The sequence below is a fragment of the Anabrus simplex genome, chromosome 1, assembly GCF_040414725.1.
Source record: "Anabrus simplex isolate iqAnaSimp1 chromosome 1, ASM4041472v1, whole genome shotgun sequence".
Lineage (NCBI taxonomy): Eukaryota > Metazoa > Arthropoda > Insecta > Orthoptera > Tettigoniidae > Anabrus > Anabrus simplex.
Window position 1 is genome coordinate 558956183 of NC_090265.1, and position 21132 is coordinate 558977314.

The following is a 21132-nucleotide window of genomic DNA, read 5'->3' on the forward strand; positions in this document are numbered from 1 at the left end:
GACGTTTAAAAGGTCCATGGTCCTTGAACGCAAAACTCGGACATTATTGTAGCGTCGTACGACCAGAGGCTTTGTATGCAGCGGAATGCCTTGCTATGAGCAAGAAAGGCCTTATAGAAAAAGTGGACATTAAAGAAAGAAAGATCTTAAGAAAAATTCTTGGCCCAATTAAAGACAAAGATTAATATAGATGTCGGCATAAGCAGAAGATCTCTGATATCATGCGGAGGAGAACTGTATTTTATGGCAACTTGCTATGAATGAAACACGCACGATTATCGAACCAGATATTTACCGGTACCTATTTTAAAAATAACTTGGCCAACTTGGTTCAAGGAGGTGGAAAGCGACCTACAGGAGATGGCGATCACATATGACAGCTGAAATAACGTGGTGCTTAGTAGGCCGATACGAACAAATAATAATAATAATAATAATAATAATAATAATAATAATAATAATAATAATAATAATAATAATAATAATAATAATAACCCTAAAATTGGTTTGAATTTGATAAGAGACATACAATGATCTGACGCCACATTGATGCCTGCCGGTTAGGACCCCCCTATCCGCCACCTGGGACGCGCCACGTGGGAGTATCACCTCTCCCCTTGCTACGCCTTCGTAGCAGGTTCGCGGGGCAGCGAGACGCGAACATATACAAGAACGCAAGCCAGTCAGGAAGAAACTACCACCAGAGTTTTTCAAGAAAGGACAAAGTTGAAGACGAAAACGACGTGGACGGAGGAAAGAAAAGAGCAACACCGGCAACGAATGAAGGGGCACGGGGCAAAGATCAAAGCCCGGAGAAGACAGCTGAAATAACGTGGTGCTTAGTAGGCCGATACGAACAAATAATAATAATAATAATAATAATAATAATAATAATAATAATAATAATAATAATAATAATAATAATAATAATAATAACCTTACCATAGAATTACCCTACCGGGTGAGTTGGCCGTGCAGTTAGGTGTGCGCAGCTGTGAGCTCGCATCCGGGAGATAGAGGGTTCGAACCCGACTGTCGGCAGCCCTGAAGATGGTTTTCTGTGGTTCTCCATTTTCACACCAGGCAAATGCTGGGGCTGTACCTTAATTAAAGCCACGGCCGCTTCCTTCCCATTCCTAGCCTTTCCTGTCCCATCGTCGCCATAAGACCCATCTGTGTCGGTGCGACGTAAAGCAACTAGCAAAAACATAAAAAAAAAAAATCAAAAAAGAATTACCCTAAGTAGTATAAAATGACCCTACATTAGGGTAATTACCCTAGAAGTGGCAACACTTATATGGTATTGCTTCCAATGTAGAATACCAATCTACCAATGTCATTACCAATTGTAGCGACGTTCGGATGTATTTTACATTTAAAAAAATAGTTTTTCAACAGTATTCTTTAGTATTTAGGTACTTTTTGATGGATGTGAACATCATTTTATACATGTTTACGAATATATTGGTAGTAATGCCTCGTAACATAATACCCATTACCGGTATTTGCCATTACCCAGTGGTTTGACACAGTTTGACAACCTGTACCACGTGCAGTGTGGCTGTGTGTTTGTTTGGTTGAATATTCTCCTACTTTTGAGGTTAATATGACAAGCTGTATATAAAGTATTCAAAATGATCGTGCTGAAAGGCCATTTTTTCTTTCAGGTTATACATTTAGGATAAATGGCTTATTGTGGAAGTGTGTGACTTCATATATTAACGCGAGTTATTGCATAAATCGTGCGGTAACTATATTTTTACCAAATGGTGTTCACATTTCAGTCATGTTATATGCACACCCTTATTGTTTATTCCTACCCTATGTTATTGGTGGACCGACTCTGCAAAGATATTGTCGGATATTGCCACATTCAAAGTTTTTAATATTCAGCTAATTAGGATCGAATTTATGGAATTCCATGTTCAGTGACCACGTGCTAGAACTGCATAAGAAATATGTGAGGTTAGGTTTGATGAACTTTCTTATATTTGCCTATTTCCATGACTGTTGCCATACTTCAGATAATATCTTCAGTTATTAATTGAATATTCTTGAAGCATCTTATCTTGTTCGAAGGCCAAGGTACTATAATATAAACTTAGAGCTATTTAGCGGGCCTATTACAGTATACACTCTCTCAGACTACTGCAAAATAGCAAAGATTTCTGTTATTCATCTTACCGGGCTATATACTTCTTAACTTGAATGATTATTTTGGACCCTTTGGGAATAAAGGCCTGGTTCATATATACCATACCGTATCCTATTGCTGCAACTTCTACATGAAGTTACTTTCGGCATTGGCCAGCGTTGGCGTTGCTACCAGAATTCCTTTACAGTATTCAGATTATTCCTACACTCTACTTTTTAGGGTTCCCTACAAGATTAAAGGCATTTACGTTAGTGAAATGTTTGCACCATAATTGTGTACTATTGATCCTTTTATCAATACGGTACCCTTTTTGTTTGTTTCCTAATATTCTCAAACTGTGTGTGCTGTCACAGAATCTGTAAATGGTTTAAACAAAGTAATTACGATCACTGACACCTCTGTGTGAGCAGATATGGAATTTCAACTCTGCAACAGTCAGTTGCCGGGTTCGATTCCCGGGCAGGTCAGGGATTTTTACCTGCATCTGAGGACTGGTTCGAGGTCCACTCAGCCTACGTGATTACAACTGAGGAGCTATCTGACGGTGAGATGACGGCCCTGGTCTAGAAAGCCAAGAATAACGGCCGAGAGGATCCGTCGTGCTGACCACACGACACTTCGTAATCTGCAGGCTTTCGGGTGAGCAGCGGTCGCTTGGTAGGCCATGGCCCTTCGGAGCTGTTGCGCCATTGGGTTTGGTTTGGATTTAGGGCAGTTGCCCAAGCGGCAGATTCCCTCTCTGTTGTTTTCCTAGCCTTTTCTTAAATCATTTCAAAGAAATTGGAAATTTATTGAACATTTCCCTTGGTAAGTTGTTTCAATCCCTGACTTCCCTTCTTATAAATGAAATTTGCCCCAATTTGTCCTCTTGAATTCCAACTTTATCTTCATATTGCTATGTGCTATATGTCTGAGGGCCTCAACAGTTCGATAAGACAAAGCTCCCATCACCCATCACTTTTCTGAACTCCATATGACAATGATGTGAATTTCTGTCATAAAGAACTGCAATATGCACGTACGATCACTGTTTGACTTAACTTACATCCATATTGGAGGGCCAGTAGAATAACTTTGTACGTTAACTAGCGACCAACACAGACCAAATCTTTTGCAGGAATTCAGTAGAATGTGACACACGTTTTTAAATATATATATACTGGACTGTTGCTGTTTTGTGATGGATGCAGTATTTTAGCATCTGATTCTTAGCTCAAGCCAGAGTAAAATGTAACTTCCACCAAAGCCTCAATCTCATTTACGGGTGCGACAGTACGGAAGCTGCTGAAAAGTAAGGCCGGGTGCCTCCCTACACTTGAGCACCAGTTGATGTCCAGCTTTATAGACTAAGGGGATAGATCAGAGTGTTCATGCTGGGCTTTTCGTACCGCAGGTTCACAGCATTTAAGTAGGTGGGCGAGCAATCAGTGAACGTTCATTTGAGTATTAAGGGAATAGTGTTACTTTTTATTTCCAGAAAACATAAGTCCAGGTCATTGTCAATATAACTTACATTGTAAGAAATTTGTTATTTCTGTTCTGTTTACATTTATTGACCGGATACAATACCGGTACCTCAAAATATTTTTGTACTCTATTCAATGAATTATAAAAATATTTTAAGAGGGGGTATGCTTTAGAAACATTCTATACAGAGTAAAGCGGGTAAGCTGTGGCTTGTTGTTGCTTGAGTTTAAATGAGCTGATAAGCTCATCAACATTCTAATCATGTTTACTGGAAATAGTATTTTAGAGTATTTATTTGAAGACATACTCTATATCAGTTTTGTTATTGCATTTACATATTGTTGAACTTGGATAGTAAATATCTGTGTCTTTACTAGTGATAAAATACATTCACTATTATCAATGGACGTCTGATAAGTTTTAAATACTATTTCCAGAAACTCAAAGAACTGGGAAAGTCACATAGCAGTACACCACGATGGAAAATAAAGTCTTAAAATTGTTTTAAGTATACACACGTACACACACTAGAATATTTTTAAAAGGTTGGGTTTTCTTGCGACTGCCAGGCTGAGTAGCTCAGAAGGTTGAGACGCTGGCCTTCTGATCCCAACTTGGCAGGTTCGATCCTGGCTCAGTCTGGTGGTATTTGAAGGTGCTCTAACTCGTCAGCCTCGTGTCTAGATTTTCTGGCATGTAAAAAAGAACTCCTGCGGGACTAAATTCTGGCACACAGTGTCTCCAAAAACCGTAAAAGTAGTTAGTAGGATGTAAAGCCAATATTATTATTATTATTATTATCAAAACAGGCATTAATAAAGTATCGATTAGGTGGTTATTTATTCTTACTTCTTGATTAAACATCGATACGGTCATGAAATGGACAACTTGTAATGTGTAGTACGTGTTAAAGAGATGTTAAGTACAGAACAAAAATGGCCACCATAGCTCAATTGGTAGAGCAACCGACGCGAAATTGGGAGGTTGTGGGTTCGGATCCCAGTGGTGTCCGGCTGGCCATTTTTGTTCTGTACTTAACATCTCTTTAACACGTACTACATGTACGTAACACGACCTAATACGTTGAAAGTCTGTTTCGATTACAATGCCGTTGTGAAAATTCAATATTCATTATTATTATTATTTCGTATGATTACAATGTTTTAAAGAATACTGTACTCCAACATTTTGCTGAATGTTGCGAGGAGATCTTCGCACTCACAATCAAACGCCACTACTGCCGTTCTGTGCTGAGTGTGTTTACTCTCTGTCTTGACTAGGATGTACATTTGGTATGTAAGCTGCCCGCATTTCAAACGAGCCCAGCCGCACTGGGCTGTCCTCAACTGGTGCTTAGCTGAGCAATTCTGCAACAGATGTTTAAGGACTTTAACTGTTAAAAGGATGGGAAGGTGGGGATATGTGTTAAACAACTTTAATTGTTTTTGAGGTCTGATGTGTACCTGAATGTGGCTGTGGGGCTTTCTGTAAGAAGATTACAAGTGTTGGGTGAGGATGAGAGAAGACTGAGAGCTTGTTTTAAAATGTCATTGATTTTGAGGAAACCAGAATGATTTATATGGTTGCGAAGGGCACTCTGGGTACGGTCTGTCTGAGGACAGAGTTCATGATTCAGAAATCTAGTGGTGAACCAATTGGGAGGGATAATTCTTAGCAGTAACAGCCTTCTTCATTTCATCAGGCTTTTGCTTGTTATATACTGAGTTACTGAAATGTTTCTTGTAATTTGTTGAAACCGTTAGTAGTTGGGGTAGATGTTAAATGACAAAGTTTCGTGTAACCTTGTTGTTTACACACCAAAAACGTTGAGTTTCATTGCTAGCTGACCATTCTGGAAAAAATTACCTTTACCTCAATATAAAATATTTATAATTATAGACATGTTTTTGTTCTTCATTAGGATCATGGAGTATAAAGTGGGAAGTTTGGCTGATTTGATATCGGGATCATCTACCAAGAAATCTAAAAATGATGATTCTGGAGTCAAGATAGTATTTCAAAGTGTTGAAGATGTAAGTACAAAACACAAGAAGAGGAAAAATAAAAAAAGTGAGGCCTTTGCTCAAAATGAGAAAAATGCAGTCCCTAAACAGAAGCGGGAAAGGAGTTCCGATTCTTTCAGTTCTGAGCACAGAAAAAAGAGGAGAAGGAAAGAAAAGATTGTGAAGTAAGTTTTGTAGTTTTGTCATGAATCTTTTTTTTTTTTTTTTTAATATACAGAGTGTGGGAACTTACACAGTTCAGTCAGTTATGTTAATTATGACATGTAATTGCCTAAGCACTGTTAAGTTACTGGCAATAAATTCATACAATTATTATATAGCCTTTTTTTTTTTTTAACCTTTAATTGTTGAGTCTGCAAACCTGTGTGAATAGACTACTTTATGATTCTGTGTTTGCAGCTAACACCATCTCTCTTTCCTAGAAAAGAACAAGCCCCACAGTCAGCAGCCCTGAAGATGGTGTTCCATAGATCCCCTTCCTCATAGGTCTTTTCGTATGGACTAGAACAAAATTGTTCCTTTCATTGACTTGTCTTTAGTCTCATCGTTGGCAGTGTGAAATTGACTGAGATATGAGTGATGGTAGTAATGCCATTCCTTATGCAGCCAGTCCCTGTGATGAATAGTGTGGAAGAGTTGTTGATAGGGTCAGTTAGTGAGTGCATTTCAGTAGACTTTGCACACTGATATGTAATAGCAACTTCTGGTTTGGTGAGGAAAGCGATGGGAAACTGTGTTCACTCGTCATTTTGCTGCTAATTTATGACTGTTAGGTTCTTCAGTCTGCCAAAACTAATTTTTAAATAAATGTATAAACTACCTGAAAAAGAAAACGTATGGTAGCAGAATTATACCTAAAAGAGACGCCAGCTTGCATTCAATGCTAGAGTAGAGAGAAGTGAGGAATTCATTATGATAAGTTCCAAATTTCAAGTTTTTAAGAATTTAAACATAAATGTTTATACATTTCTAAATACCGTATTTTGAGTGTGATTTGATGGAATAAGATGATGTTCTTTCAAGAACAAAACATGTTATTTTAATTAAGTTGTTTATTTTTCAAGTAGTTTATACATTTATTTATTAAAAAATGAGTTTCATCAGACTGAAGAACCTAACAGTTATAGCCTATTAACTGTTAACTATTAACTGAGTTGAAACTGAAAAGAAATAGCTTCAGATATCTCTCTCTCTCTCGATGCCTAGGCCACCTATGACAGCTGATGATGGAGCTTTTGAGGATCTAGCCAGTCTTCGGGCTCAGTACTAAACAAACAAACTAACCTTCCTATGACTGAGTCTTTTTATCAAATAGATAACCTTGATTTGTATGATTTGCCATTACAGTGTTTTTTTATTATTCAGTTAGCTGAATTGAAATATGTTGTTGAAAGTGTTATGTACTTCAATATATTTTTCAGCAGTTTTTACTTTCAAAATCCTGTTTTAATGATACAGAATTTTTTTTTTTTCTTTGCAGTGGTTCTAATAAACCAATCGATGATATTGTGGACTCTGGAGATAACTTGAGCGAAAATGTTCAAGGAGCCAGGAGGAAAGAGAAACAAAGTATTCAAGGAGGCATTGTTTCAGAAAATATGAAAAATGCTAAGAAGCGACTCAGGAAAAAGGAGAAGAAGAATAAAACTCAGCATCCTGTTGATGAAGAAAAGGAATCTCGAACAATATTTGTAAAGAATTTGCCAAATAAATTGAAAAAATCAAAAATTAGAAAATTATTCGACAAATATGGCACAATACAGTCAGTACGGCTCAGGTGTGTTGCACTTTCTGATCCTAGGATTCCCAAAAAAGTTGCAGTTATTAAGGAGAAGTTTCACCCAGACAGAAGCAATATAAGTGCATTCATTTGCTTTGAATCTTCAGAGTCTGCTACTGCAGCTTTAGCTGCAAATGGTATGGTTATTGATGACCATCATGTATTAGTTGATAAGGCCATTCAGGAAAAAACACATGACCAGAGAAGAGCTGTATTTGTGGGAAATGTGCCATTTGGTAAGAACAACTTATTAATGTAAAATAACTAGTGTCAGCTCTTGTTTAGAAACCTGCTTTTATTTTGCTAAGCATATTATTGTATTTTCAGAAAGTAGAATACTAAGCCTTTTGGAAGAGTACAGATGTTTTGGTAATAGTGTCTGAGGTTTGATCAAAAATGATATTTAGTGTGATGTTTTATCTCTTTATTTTGTTTGAATGCATGTGTATACCAGCCTGAAGAACATTCAAATACCATTTATCTCAATTATAAAGGTTGGATGTTTCCACATAATCAGTATGCTAAATATAATGATAAATATACTGTATGTATTTATGTTTTTAAAAATACATTACAAGACTAGTTTTGATCTATATAGATCATCTTCAGCTGATACATTATACTACTGATAACTAAAATGGCATTCACTATTATTAAAATGTCACCTCTTCTCGTCTTAAAATTTCACAAACTAATTCTACTGTTGTGAATCAATGCCATGGTAAAACGGGTCATTAAAACTGTTTGCACAATCAAACACTTGTGAAGTACAATCACGTTGTCTTAAGGGCACGTGTACGTGAATTATTTTCAAAAATTTGAATTTTTGATTTTCGTGTATTACTATTCTTTGGGTTTCTCTATTTCAGAATATATATAGTTTACATATGTTAGCAAGCATATTTTGTCCTAAATGTTGTTTTTAAAAATGTCTGCACTAACTAGCCAAGCCCCTTTAAATGTCAAATATTTGAGTGTCATAACTTTTCCACCAGTAAAGATATCGGAAAGTGGTAAGTAGTATTTTATCGATTGGCTGCTGTGCGTAAGAACTGATTGCTCTTAGACCTGCCAGCTGCAACGTGTTAGGTTGTAAACAGAAGCCAGTAGCATGCAAGACATTCTCTATTTGTAAAGATCCAGCATTTGCCTGGTGTGAAAATGGTAAACCACAGAAAACCACCTCCAGGGCTTATTACAACTGTACTATGGCTTACCTATAAGGAGAAACCAGAGTAATTTGGAAACTATGAGAAAATCTGTGTGGGCTAGTTTACTTCACAAAGCATCAGCTGATGACCACCCACAACACGTGTTATATCCTCCAGGTACAGACTCCTGGTGTGGGTACCAGAGAGCAAAGGCTGAGGGTAAAGATTATTCTCATAAACATTCATTACCTTATGCTGTTATTGAAGCCATAAAACCTATTTATATAGATCTTAGTGCCAAAAATCTCTTAGAAAAATGTTTATATGGACGAACACAGAGCCGTAATGAGGGTTTCCATCATTGCATTTGGGAACGTGTGCCAAAATGCAGATTTGTAGGTCTTCCTACTCTGAAAATGGGTGTATTGGATGCAGTAATCTGCTTCAATGCAGGTGCTGCATCCAGATGTAAGGTACTGGAGTCATTAGGAATGTCTTCAGGGGAAAATATGGCCTCAGCATTAGCTGCAATTGATCGCCATAGGGTAATTGATGCTGAGAGGGCTGTGTTTGAAAGCTCGAAAGAAGCCAGAACAAAGAGAAGGAATATGAAAAATCAGCAGGATGATGAGTGTGTCCTCAATCATGAGGAATATGGAGCTGGAATGCATTGAAACTAGACGGGTTGGTCACAAACTTAAATTTTTACTTTAATTGACTCTCCTGAAAAATTGTATTTTTTAGAATATTTATTTTACTATCTCAGTGACCGTTAATGATAGACCACTGAAATTTGGCACACAGTTTCAGTGTGCAATTATCTGAAAAGTAGACTACAATCATGAACATAGCTCTTTATTTATGAAGCATGGGCCATAAAGTATTCAACACAATTTATGAAAATATTAATAACAATTTTAGAAATTTTCCCACAAAATAACTATTTTACCAAATATCATGATTATAGTCTACTTTGTAGCTACATGTTGTGGGTAGCACATGTAAAAATATCATTCATATCACACAAGTTGTTTCTGAGTTTACCCATCCGAAAGCTTGGAGTGATTTTGCAGACTTAAAAAACAATGCAAGAAATAAACTCTCATAAAAAATTAACAATTAAAATGAACCAATAACTAATAATATAGAAACAATCTACAATGTTCATTCACTGCACATAATTTTTGTCCACCTAGAACAAGTGTATCTGGCCAAATTCTGATGGCAAATATAGTGATTTTCCACTATTTTACTATGGTCTTCAGAGACACGTGCCCTTAAGACTAGTTGTGAAGGATGTGTGATGGATCACTGATAGTTGTTGTTGCTTTTTAAGTAGTTTTGACTAGGAGGGAACATCTCAGATTTTGATGATCAGTTTTCTATGGCTTATATAGATGAAGTTTTGCCTATTGCATGAAGTATAGTAGATGTATGATGTCTGAAAAAGAAGAAGTAGTGTTGGAGAAACCTTGTCAAATGTGAACGTGAATGAAAAGAATACCAGTTTTGAGACTCCGAGTCCTCGTGGACTTGCTTCCTGTGGTTTTGTTGGTGGTGCACTGTGTACTGTCTCTCGCTTGTAGCGAACTACTGCTTGGAGTGTGTGAAGAGAGGGTAATGGGGTAGGGAGGGGATGTGGTCTGAAGGGATCACCGCACGTGTTTTTGGTGTTGATCAACAATTTTATCAGAATATAAGATTTTAATTAGGGGAATTATGGCTTTGCATAAAACATTGTTTTTTTAGTTATTTCATTAAGATTATAGTTAGGATTAGTGTATTGGTCTAAGTGTGTAAAACATTCTTTGTGAATTCAGAGTGTATTTAATGAAACATTACTCTGGAGCTTATGTAATTATAAATATTACATATTTTCCATTTTTCTGGCCATCAGAAGCTGATGTGAAAAGCAATTGGTTCAGCTGTAAATGGCAGTATGTTAGTGTTTGGACAAAATCTTCTCATCTCATATGTACAAAGATCTACAAAGCTTAGTGGTGATGCCATTGATCCTGACTGGTGAGGAGACAGGTTTTATATAGAGGCATATCTAGCAAGAGACAAGTAGTGCACAAAGCCTAAGCTCCAGTGCTACAAATAGTGTTTGTTGAAGCAAATTAGGAAATGCAGAGTTGTAATCAAAACAAGTAACATTAAAATTTAGATTCCACAATTGCATTGTACTTAAATTCTCAGCTCATTAGGTTATTCGAAGTACACACAAACGTGATGTTCAGTACTAAAAAGTTGACCGAATTCATTTTTGGATCATAGAGCCTCTTTTGATCTCCCATTATTGCTGCTTTGGTATTGAAAGTTTTCAGAATTTTTGTGCAAAAATATTGATGAAGGATTGAGAGGCATGGTGAGAGCTTCAGACACTTGATTGATTGCTAAATGAGAAATGGAGAAAGTCATGAAGGGGTTTTAACATAGAAATAGACCAAAGATACACACTGTTGCAAGATGCCAAGTCAGAGTTCAAATTCTAGTCTGCTGTGTTAAGATGTTGCAAGTATTCTGGATGTGGTGCTGGTAAAACCAGATGAGCTCTATAGAGAAACCAAAGTAATAGATGGTATTAGTGACCACTAAGCTGTTTTTGTCGTACTTAAATATAAATGTGATAGAAAGGAAGGTCTTAAAAGTAGTAGTATTAGGCAGTACCATATGGCTGATAAAGCAGGCATGAGGGAGTTTTTAAAAAGTAACTGATTGGTGGAAAGCAGTAAATAAAAATGTAAACTGACTCTGGGATGGGTTTAAAGCAATTGTTTGGGAATGTGAAAAGAGGGTTTGTACCTTTAAAGGTGGTAAGGAATGGTAAAGACTCGCTATATCCTAACAGAAATAAAGAGACTAAGAAGGAGGTGCAGACTGGAAAGAAATAGAATTGGAAATGGCTGTGGAAGTAACAAGAAATTGAAGGAACTTACTGGAAATTGAATCTAGTAAAAAAGTCCGCTAAGGATAACACAATGGCAAGCATAATTGACAGTCATACAAATTTTAGTGAAAAATGGAAGGATATGTATAGGTAGGCCTACTTTAAGGCAGAAACAGGTTCCAAGAAGGACATTCCAGGAATCATTAATGAACAAGGGGAATGTGTATGTGAGGACCTCCAAAAGGCAGAAGTATTCAGTCAGCAGTATGTAAAGATTGTTGGTTACAAGGATAATGCCAAATAGAGGTGGTGACTAATACTAAAAAAAAAAAAAAATATTAAAATTTACCTATGATAACACAATGACATTTCCAACAAGATACAAAAGTTGAAAACTAGAAAAGCAGCTAGAATTGTTAAGATTTCTGGGGACATACTAAAGACAATGGGTTGGGATATAGTACCATATCTGAAGTACTTACTTGATTATTGTTTGCATGAAGGAGCTATACCAAATGAATGGAGAGTGAGTATAAAGGAAAAGGTGATAGACATAAAGCTGAAAATTACAGGCCAGTCAGTTTGACATGCATTGAAAATATAAGGAAATAGTCCTAAAAAATGATGAAATAAAATAAGTGAGAATAATGAAATAAAGATGAAAGTTCTTCCATTATGACTAATTGGTCCAATTAAAGTTTTACATTCACTGCTTTGGGAAAGCATTCTCTCTGATTATATTAGACATTGTCTGCAAAATTAATAACTGGTTCAATAGAAGGTAGTTCAGGTTTAGGAAATGTTATTCCACTGAAGCTCAACTTGTAGGATTCCAGCAAGATATAGCAGATATCTTGGATTCTGGAGGTCAAATGGAGTGTATCGTGATTGACCTGTCTAAGACATTTTATAAGGTGGATCATAGGTGACTACTGGCAAAAATAAGTGCAATTGAACTAGACAAAAGAGTGACTGAATAGGTAACTATATTTCTCGAAAATAGATTTCAGAGAATTACAGTAGGTGAAGGTTTATCTGACCCTGTAATAATTAAGAGGGGAATTCCTCAAGGCAGTATTATTGGCCCTTTATATTTTCTTATGTATATACAGTAAATAACATGAGTAAAGGAGTGGAATAAGAGAGAAGGCTTTTTGCAGATGATGTTATTCTGTATAGAATATTAAATAAGTTACAAGATTGTGAGCAACTGCAATATGACCTCGATAATGTTGTGAGATGGACAGATGATGATAAACAGGGTTAAAAGTCAGGTTGTGAGTTTCACAAATAGGAAAAGTCCTCTCAGTTTTCATGTGTTAATATAAGGAAAAATCTTCATTGGGGTAATCACATAAATGGGATTGTAAATAAAGGGTATAGATTCTGCACATGGTTATGAGGATGTTTAGGGGGTTGTAGTAAGGATGTAAAGGAGAGGGCATATAAGTCTCTGGTAAGACCCCAAATAGAGTATGTTTCCAGTGTATAGGACCCTCACCAGGATTACTTGATTCAAGAACTGGAAAAAATCCAAGCTCGATTTGTACTGGGTGATTTCCAACAAAAGAGTAGCGTTACAAAAATGTTGCAAAGTTTGGGCTGGGAAGACTTCGGAGAAAGGAGGCGAGCTTCTCAACTGAGTGGTATGTAATAAAGATGTTGATTCCCATAGGGCACCTGAAATATTTGTTCCATGTGAGTAAATTTATAATACCAATATAGTTAGTTCCAATAATAGACCAACTATATTGGTATTATAAGTGGTATGTTCTGAGCTGTCAGTGGAGAAATGGCGTGTAATGACATTAGTAGATGAATAAGTTTGTCTTTAAAAGTAAGAAAGATCACAATATGAAGATAAAGTTGGAATTCAAGAGGACAAATTGAGGCAAATATTCGTTTATAGGAAGGGGAGTTAGGGATTGGAATAACTTATCAAGGCAGATGTTCAATACATTTCCAATTTATCTGAAATCATTTAAGAGGAGGCTAGGAAAAAAACAGATAATGAATCTGCCACCTGGGCAACTGCCCTAAATGCAGATCAGTAGTGACTGATTGATGGAGACTTGATTGTAGTGATTTACAAAACAAGTTCAAAAGTTGGTGAAAGTTATGACAGCAAGCGTTAAGCAGCAACTTTATACATAAATTCTGGAATGCAAAATATTGCTTTTGATGTGCACTGAAAAAATATCAAGGCCTGAAAGGCTTGTTGATTTCATAGTATGTAGATAAGGCCATTTTCCTATTTGTTCATTGTAACACAAATACTGGCAACCATTTCAGTTTCAGTTTTCAATGCCAGCTAGGAAAGTTCTTTCTCCTCAAGAGCATATGTGAGGTCAAGACAGATCCTTCTTGCCCTATTAAGTGTGGAGACATAGGAAGTAGAAAAGCATCATTTTGAGGATATCACAGAATTTGTACCAGTGAATGCAAGGAAAATAATGGTTTCTTTGTCTGTAGTTAAAAAAAGTGAATAATGTTTTCATTTCTCCTTTTATTATAAATTGTGTTTAGAAAAGGAGAAGAGATGATGGAATTAGAATTAAACCTCCTGGATTTACTACTACTACTTCTTTTCTTTTGTTTCAGCTGCTGAAGAGGATGATCTCTGGAAACTGTTTGAAGGCTGTGGGAATATTGTAGACATAAGGATAATAAGGGACAGAAATACAGGAATTGGGAAAGGATTTGCATATGTAAACTTTGAGGTATGCTTGTTCATCAGTAACCTATATTCCCCTGCTGTATTATTCTCTACCATTGCCTACATCATCAGAAGTTTGATTTATTACGGTGGAACTTTGATTCTCCGTTTCTGGAGGGATCACGGGAAAACTGAAAATCCGGGAACGAATGGAAGCCATAAACAATTTGGCGAAACGTCACAAAAATGAAATATGCTTAAATATTGTCTTACAAACCTCGCCTCCATGGCTCAGGCGGCAGCGCGCCGGCCTCTCACCGCTGGGTTCCGTTGTTCAAATCCCGGTCACTTCATGTGAGATTTGTGCTGGACAAAGCAGAGGTGGGACAGGTTTTTCTCCGCTACTTTGGTTTTCCCTGTCATAATTCATTCCAGCAACACTCTCCAATATCATTTAATTTCATCTGTCATTCATTAATCATTGCCCCAGAGGAGTGCGACAGGCTTCGGCAGCTGGCACAATTCCTGTCCTTGCCGTTAGATGGGGGCTTCATTCATTCCATTCCTGCACATGACTGGAAACAGGCTGTGGATTTTCATTACCTTATACAAAACTCCTAAACCAAACCAAATTACAGCCTCAATGGGCCTTCGCCTAGCATGTAATAGCTGTTCAGCTCGAAGGCCTGCAGATTGCGAGGTGACGCAGGGTCAGTGCGACTAATCCTCTCAGCCATTATTCCTGGCTCTCTAGACCAGGGTCACCATCTCGCCATTAGATAACTCCTCAATTAAAGATAATTACGTAGGCTGAGTGAACCTGGAATTAGCCCTCATATACAGGTTTAAAAAAAAAACCTGACCTGGCCAGAATCGAATCTGGGCCCTCTGGGTGAGAGGCAGGCTGGTTAGACCACGGGGCCAGTTTCAAACATTAATTATCGGTACGCGAGTTAAAAATCTCTGTACTTTACGTTCAGTTTTACTGAGGAAACTTTGTCATTTTCCTGTGAAAACTTCTTGCAGTTCAGCAACTTTGATCAGCCCAACTCTTCAAAAATTCTAATTACACCATGCCTAATAACAATCGACCACAAGTAGTTTTCAATTCTCTAATCTAATAAAATTAGTACATTAGATACAAAACTGCTGAACATGGTGGCAAAATCTCTTTTTTTAATCTTCCATTGCAGTTTGGCCAAACGGTATGCTGTTCGTAGTCAGTTTCTGGAAAACTTGTACAGCGGAAATTATGCCTACATCAACTTTTAAAAGTTATGTTGAACTCGAGAATATGGTTTCGAATGTAAGTATTGATTCTCAAAAGTTCTCGCATGCATTATGTTCAATTGTGCCCGTCACTAATCACAATCAAATTGGAAAGAGAAAAAATATCATCAAAACTTCAGAAATTACAGTTATTTGTGACCTTGAACTCAGTTGGAAAGCGCGCAAATGCAACGTTGAGCAAATAAAACGACTGCGGTTTGTATGACATTTTAATACGAAAACGTAAAATTCCCTGTCTTATATTAGGACCAAAACAGTAATAGGCATTCCCAAGACCTTTATGTATGAAAGGTGCAACATCTGTTCTTGTCTCAATAACATAATCGTATATGATAATATTAAAATACTAGAATTTGTGTTAAGAAGGGGCAGTTTTGATTTCTGCCTGCAAGCCAAGTGACTATAAAATGCCCTGAGAGAAGTGCAGAAAACCTGTTTGGCGAGCGATACAATCGAAAAAAGTAAACATCTACAGAACCCTGGACATAATGTACGGTAGATATTTTACAAGTACGAACATTTGATGAACTCTTTCTGTCTTCAAGTAGAGTTGTCAAAATGCGCTCTGTCTCCTTCCAGTTGTGGCCACTCTCTGTTTCATGAATTCAGAGGATTTTCTAAACAATACCACCTGAATGCGATACTAAGATGGTTCCTTATGCAAGTTCACCGCCGATCGCTTTTCCGGTGCTTGCAGTACATCCTCTAATTATGGCAATGACAGGACGTTAATGCTAAGATCCATAGGTAGGCCGTAGCCGTCCTTTCCTTAGATACAGTTTCATGAAAAATGCTTTATCGAGGATTTAACGTTGATGGGACTGACATTTCTGGACGGTTGTTCCAAGAAATAGTTTCTTCGAGGAACGGATAATGCGGGATTTTTACAACGTGATTTAATTAAGATGCTCGCAGGACCATGTAATCTCAACAAATATCCGGGAAAACATAGTTTCCGGGAATGGATAATTGAGGTTCCACTGTACTTCTTAATTAAAGAATCATTTTCAAAGTAATGTTTGTTTTTTTGACTCAGTTATTAATTCTAAAATGCATACATTTTACAAACTCATTGGTGAAGTCGGCAATTACACTTGTTTTGCTAATGGTGTACATATTTAGAATGTGCACATGGTGTTTGTAAAGGTACTATAATTTTTCACTGTGAATTTTGTGTATGTTATGTAGTAGAACTATTTCTTAGTCCACATCCTGAAACTGCTTCATCAGTTATAAACTGGGCACTGTCTTTCTAAGCACTATTACTTCTTTTCCAAACATGGAAATATTTATGAAAAAGAGAAGAATTCATTTTCTATTTAATGTTCGTTTTTCAATATTTCATTTCAGAGTCCAGATGCTGTGGAACTTGCACTTAATCTGAATGGGGAAAAATTAAAAGAGAGGGAACTTCGCATATCAAGAGCTTCCAAAAAGCCGAAACCTGGAGGACTGAAATCTTCCTCTTTCAAACAAACGTCTGGACATAAACCAAAGCTACAGACAAAAGACTGGAAGAAGAATAAGCAGCAGCAGCAACATTCTGCACATGTCAATACAGCTAGTCGTGATAGATTTCAGAACTTTGATTCAAAATTTAATGATGAAAATATGAAGAAGGGGAAAAATGCAAATAAGATTAACTTTGATGATAATAACAGCAAAGAAGCAGTGAATAAAAGGATGCTACAGCATTCTTCTTTCCAAGGACAGACTATATTTGATATGAAAAAGAAGAAGGTAACACTATAGTTGTTTGTCTTTTTTTTTTTTTTTCAATTTGCTTTACATTGCATCAACACAGATAGCAGCTCTTATGGAGAGGATGGGATAGGAAAGGGAGTTCTAATGGGCATTAAACAGAATTACTGCCATATATAGTCAAATTTAATGATACTATGGCTCCTAGGACTTGGTTCTTTGAAGAAATGTTGCAGAATTGTAATATCTTTAGAACTCTGGCCATGAGTGTGGTTTGAATGAAGTATGCAGGTTTGTACAATGCATGGAGGCTATCATAATGAGATGAATTGGAAGTCCAAGTGTCATCTATGATTTTGACTGGGGAGATAAATGACATTGGTGCAAGTTTAATTGTTAGTAGAAGCCTTTTATTTTGGAGCAGTGGGTTAATAAACATTATTCTCTGGTATGGTTTGACAATGAATTGGAAGTTACACTCAATCATGTGCGACTGGCAGGAATGACTATGGCCGCCATTTTGAATCAAATAAAACTTTGACCAACTTGAGTGATTGAGTTGAAACTTGAAGGTGCGAGTTCAACATTCACAACCTCTGCACGCTTTTAGACAGATTTCAATTTTGTCTTCATTTGTAAGGAATTTCACGACATTTTCCATATCCATAACCAGGCTATCACAAGACAAATATGCACCACATTAGTCAATTTCACACAATTATATTCCTAATCCAGATATAGGATACTGCGTCACATAATGAAACAGTATTGTGTAAAACAAACAAACACACACACACACTCTCTCTCAAAACGGCTGATTGGATTCTCCGATAGCAGCACTGAAGGTTTTAAATATATGGCAAAACTAATGCAGGAGTTTGCTAATGCTTTCCTCACTGAGCAAAAACTTGTTATTGCAGCAGCATGGCATCCACACATTCTAGTTGTTCTCTCTGTTCTTGCACCACGCATACCTCTGGCAGTGGGAACCTTCATGTTCACTCAGTGTCAACCCGAGGCCTCTAGAGCAGCAGGGTTTGTTTTGCTTTTGAAAAGAGTCTTAAAGCAGCAGGGTTGCTGTAATTCCAGTTTTTTTTACCATATTTATTTTTGACTAGAACTTTGGTAACTTATTCTGTTGGAGATGTGCATCAGGTCTTGCTTGACAGACTATTTACATACTTTTTGCTTGAGGCTATGTCACATTGAGATCAGATTACATTTTAGAGATATGAAGATTTAATTACATTTTTCTTTTTCTTCTGTTCTAGCATAAGAAGAAACTTAGCAAAGATGAGTTGAAGAAGAAGATTGTTTTGAAGAAACTTGGGATCAAATCAAATCTGCCTCTTCCTAACAAAAAGAAGTTCAAACAATAGCATAGATGGATGTAATTTGGTATCTGAAATATACTGTGCTTGAAAGAAATGTTTCTAAAATAGACAATGTTTGTGTCAATAATTTGTAATAATATTATTCGTTGGACAATAATCTATACGTTTAATGAAATAGAAAACTAGGAAATTTGTGTTTATCTGTTTATTCCACCATAACTCATAAATAGTTGAACATATTTCAATTTTATATACATGCACAGTTGCTCAAAAGAAAATGAGCGCACTCTTGACAACTGTTCTGGCCAAGTTGCAACGACAGGTTTACATGAGAACCTTGACAGCAGCGTCCGGGATTATAAGTATATATTATGACTTTGCTCTATCATTCCTTTGAGTTCTGGCTCTGGGCTCGAGAACTAAACAAGAAAGAAAGTAAACGTGCCTTCAGACTTAAATTCCATCTTTACAAATAGAAACAAATGTGAATATGTTGGAAAAAAAAACAAACTGAGTCTGGGAGCTGCATGTCATCTGTGCAGGTAGAGGTACTGAGTTGGACGGACAGTGTGACAATTGAGAGCTGACATAGTTTCAAACTCTCTTAGTGAGCTGGTGTTTTTTTCTTTTTTTCCCCCTGTTATATTGATTCTTCATTGCTAGGAGAGATGTGAACGTTTCCATATATGGATATGAGTATTTTTTTACTCATTCGCTGAGTTGTGTCCTTATGCTCAAGGCCTAAACATAAAATTAATTTGATTTGAGACTTAACATCAGTATCTGCAACTAGAAACAAACAAACACAAATCAGTATTAGGTCTGCCGACCCTCATGCTCTATGACCCTCGAAGTAGTGAGGTTCTGGTAGAATCCCTCCTTAACCCCTCAGCGCCGACCTCTATACGTGGTATGGACCCCCTTTTCTTCCGTAGCCGCCGACCTCTATACGTGGTATAGACCCATACATGGTTTCGCATTTACGGCTATAGCGCGAAGAGTTTTAGTGTTATGGATATGCAAATTGTTTTGTTACCAAGAAGACATTTTCGGGTTTATCAGTGTTCTAAATAAGACTTGAAAATCGTTAAAGTGTAGTTGCTTTTGTAAGGATAATTATTTGTCAATTATGTCTGAGCACCAATGCCTGCTTTTTTAATAGTCCGTTTGCTTCATTCTTTCCCACAGAATAAAATAAAGAAATGATGATCTGAGAAGTTTGTCTTGTCGTGTGATGTTCTTTGCTCTAATTTTGTATAAAGAGTGCGGTTTATTTATTATATTTTCTTTATTTCTGAGCTTGTAGTCTTTTCGTAACTCTCCACGAGTGCTCTGTGTAGACATCAGTTAGTGCTGCTTTCTGTCATACGGTACGACACGAGAAGCAGTTGTGCATGGTATATATCTCGTTTGAAAGACGATGTATCGACCTTTCAATCTGAAATATGTATCGAGTTGGTTTGATTCGTCATAAATGTTATTCTCCTCATTCAGTTTCGTCCTGCCGCTTTCGGTCCCGCTGCAGCTTCATCAGCTTGTGTGACGCACCGCGCTCAATGGCTAGCTCCTGCTGAGAGTAACGTGCTTGAAATATTGTGTAATTCAGATGAAAGTTTTGTCGGAAGTAGCAGTGATAATGAAACAGATAATGTGGCTGTAGCCGATGCAGTGGTAAATGATGAGAGTGACGATGAGGAGGAACCAGTACTTGAAAATTTCGTGTAGGAGACTATAGATACGCATGCAGGTCAAAGGGAAGTTTTCAACAGTGAATTATGATTCCTAGATTCTCCTATAATATTTAGACAAGTCACAGGGACAAACATTGAGCAGTTATCTTATCAGTTTCAGCTGATGTAAGGTTTGTTTACGTAGTACAAAATACGCTTCTCGGGCGGGAAACGAAATTTTCAAGGCCGGCGCGCATCAGATAATACAGTTCCAATGTTGCAGGAAATACGTTTTATCAGGAAATCAGCACCCAAGAGTGAGAAATCCAAACCTCAGAGACGTTGTATCGCGTGTTCAAAACACGGTGAAAAGAAGACATCGGTGCACTGCTGCCAGGAGTGTGCCTTGGGTCTCTGTCTCGAAGAGTGCTTCGAACTCTATCACACGGAACTAAATTACTAAGGAAATGTGAAACAATTATGTAATTATCTTCATGTACATAGTTCTACCATAAGGAATTCCAAATTTCGTGAATATCGGGATACTCTTATACTAGTAGTAACGCTTTAAGTGAATCAATGTATTTCAGTAGCGTGTAGTTGAAATCTCATCCGGCCGCGGGATAGGAAGCTCTTTAAATGGCTGCGACGCTGAGGGGTTAAGGACCAGTTTGAGTACCACTGTCCACAATTCTTTCTTTGATCTCAGGCATTCTCAATGAGGTCAGGGTCAGGATTATTCAGAGATGAAGGTATTGCCTCAAAGTTTGCCTGCAAAGCAAACCATCGCTGAACTACCTTTGAGGTATGAACTGTGTGATAATCCTGTTGGAAGCAAACATACTGTCCTTTAGGATAAATTATGTGCAATACTGGAATCAACCAGAGACTTAAAAGCTGTTCATAAATCTCAGCAGAGGGGGCCGATGATCTAGATGTTAGGCCTCTTTAAAGAACAATCAATATCATCATAAATCTCAGCATTTAGAGTTCCTGGAATTCTTAACAGCATCC

The 21132-nt window shown here is 37.1% G+C and overlaps 1 protein-coding gene across 3 annotated transcripts; it reads left to right on the plus strand.

The window, feature by feature from the left end:
• Positions 1 to 1527: 1527 nt before the first annotated feature.
• On the plus strand, positions 1528 to 18631 carry LOC136869605 (RNA-binding protein 34). Of its 3 annotated transcripts, none has more exons than XM_067144862.2 (6): positions 1528 to 1600; positions 5544 to 5810; positions 7127 to 7662; positions 14069 to 14187; positions 16764 to 17153; positions 18386 to 18631. In XM_067144862.2, the coding sequence occupies exons 2-6, from the start codon at positions 5548 to 5550 to the stop codon at positions 18491 to 18493; spliced, it is 1416 nt and encodes a 471-aa protein (XP_067000963.2). In that variant the 5' UTR covers positions 1528 to 1600; positions 5544 to 5547; the 3' UTR covers positions 18494 to 18631. The 3 variants fall into 3 exon arrangements, with proteins under 3 accessions (XP_067000963.2, XP_067000964.2, XP_067000962.2); XM_067144863.2 differs by having other exon boundaries at positions 1600 to 1667; XM_067144861.2 differs by lacking the exon at positions 1528 to 1600 and adding an exon at positions 1834 to 1965.
• Positions 18632 to 21132: the final 2501 nt, after the last annotated feature.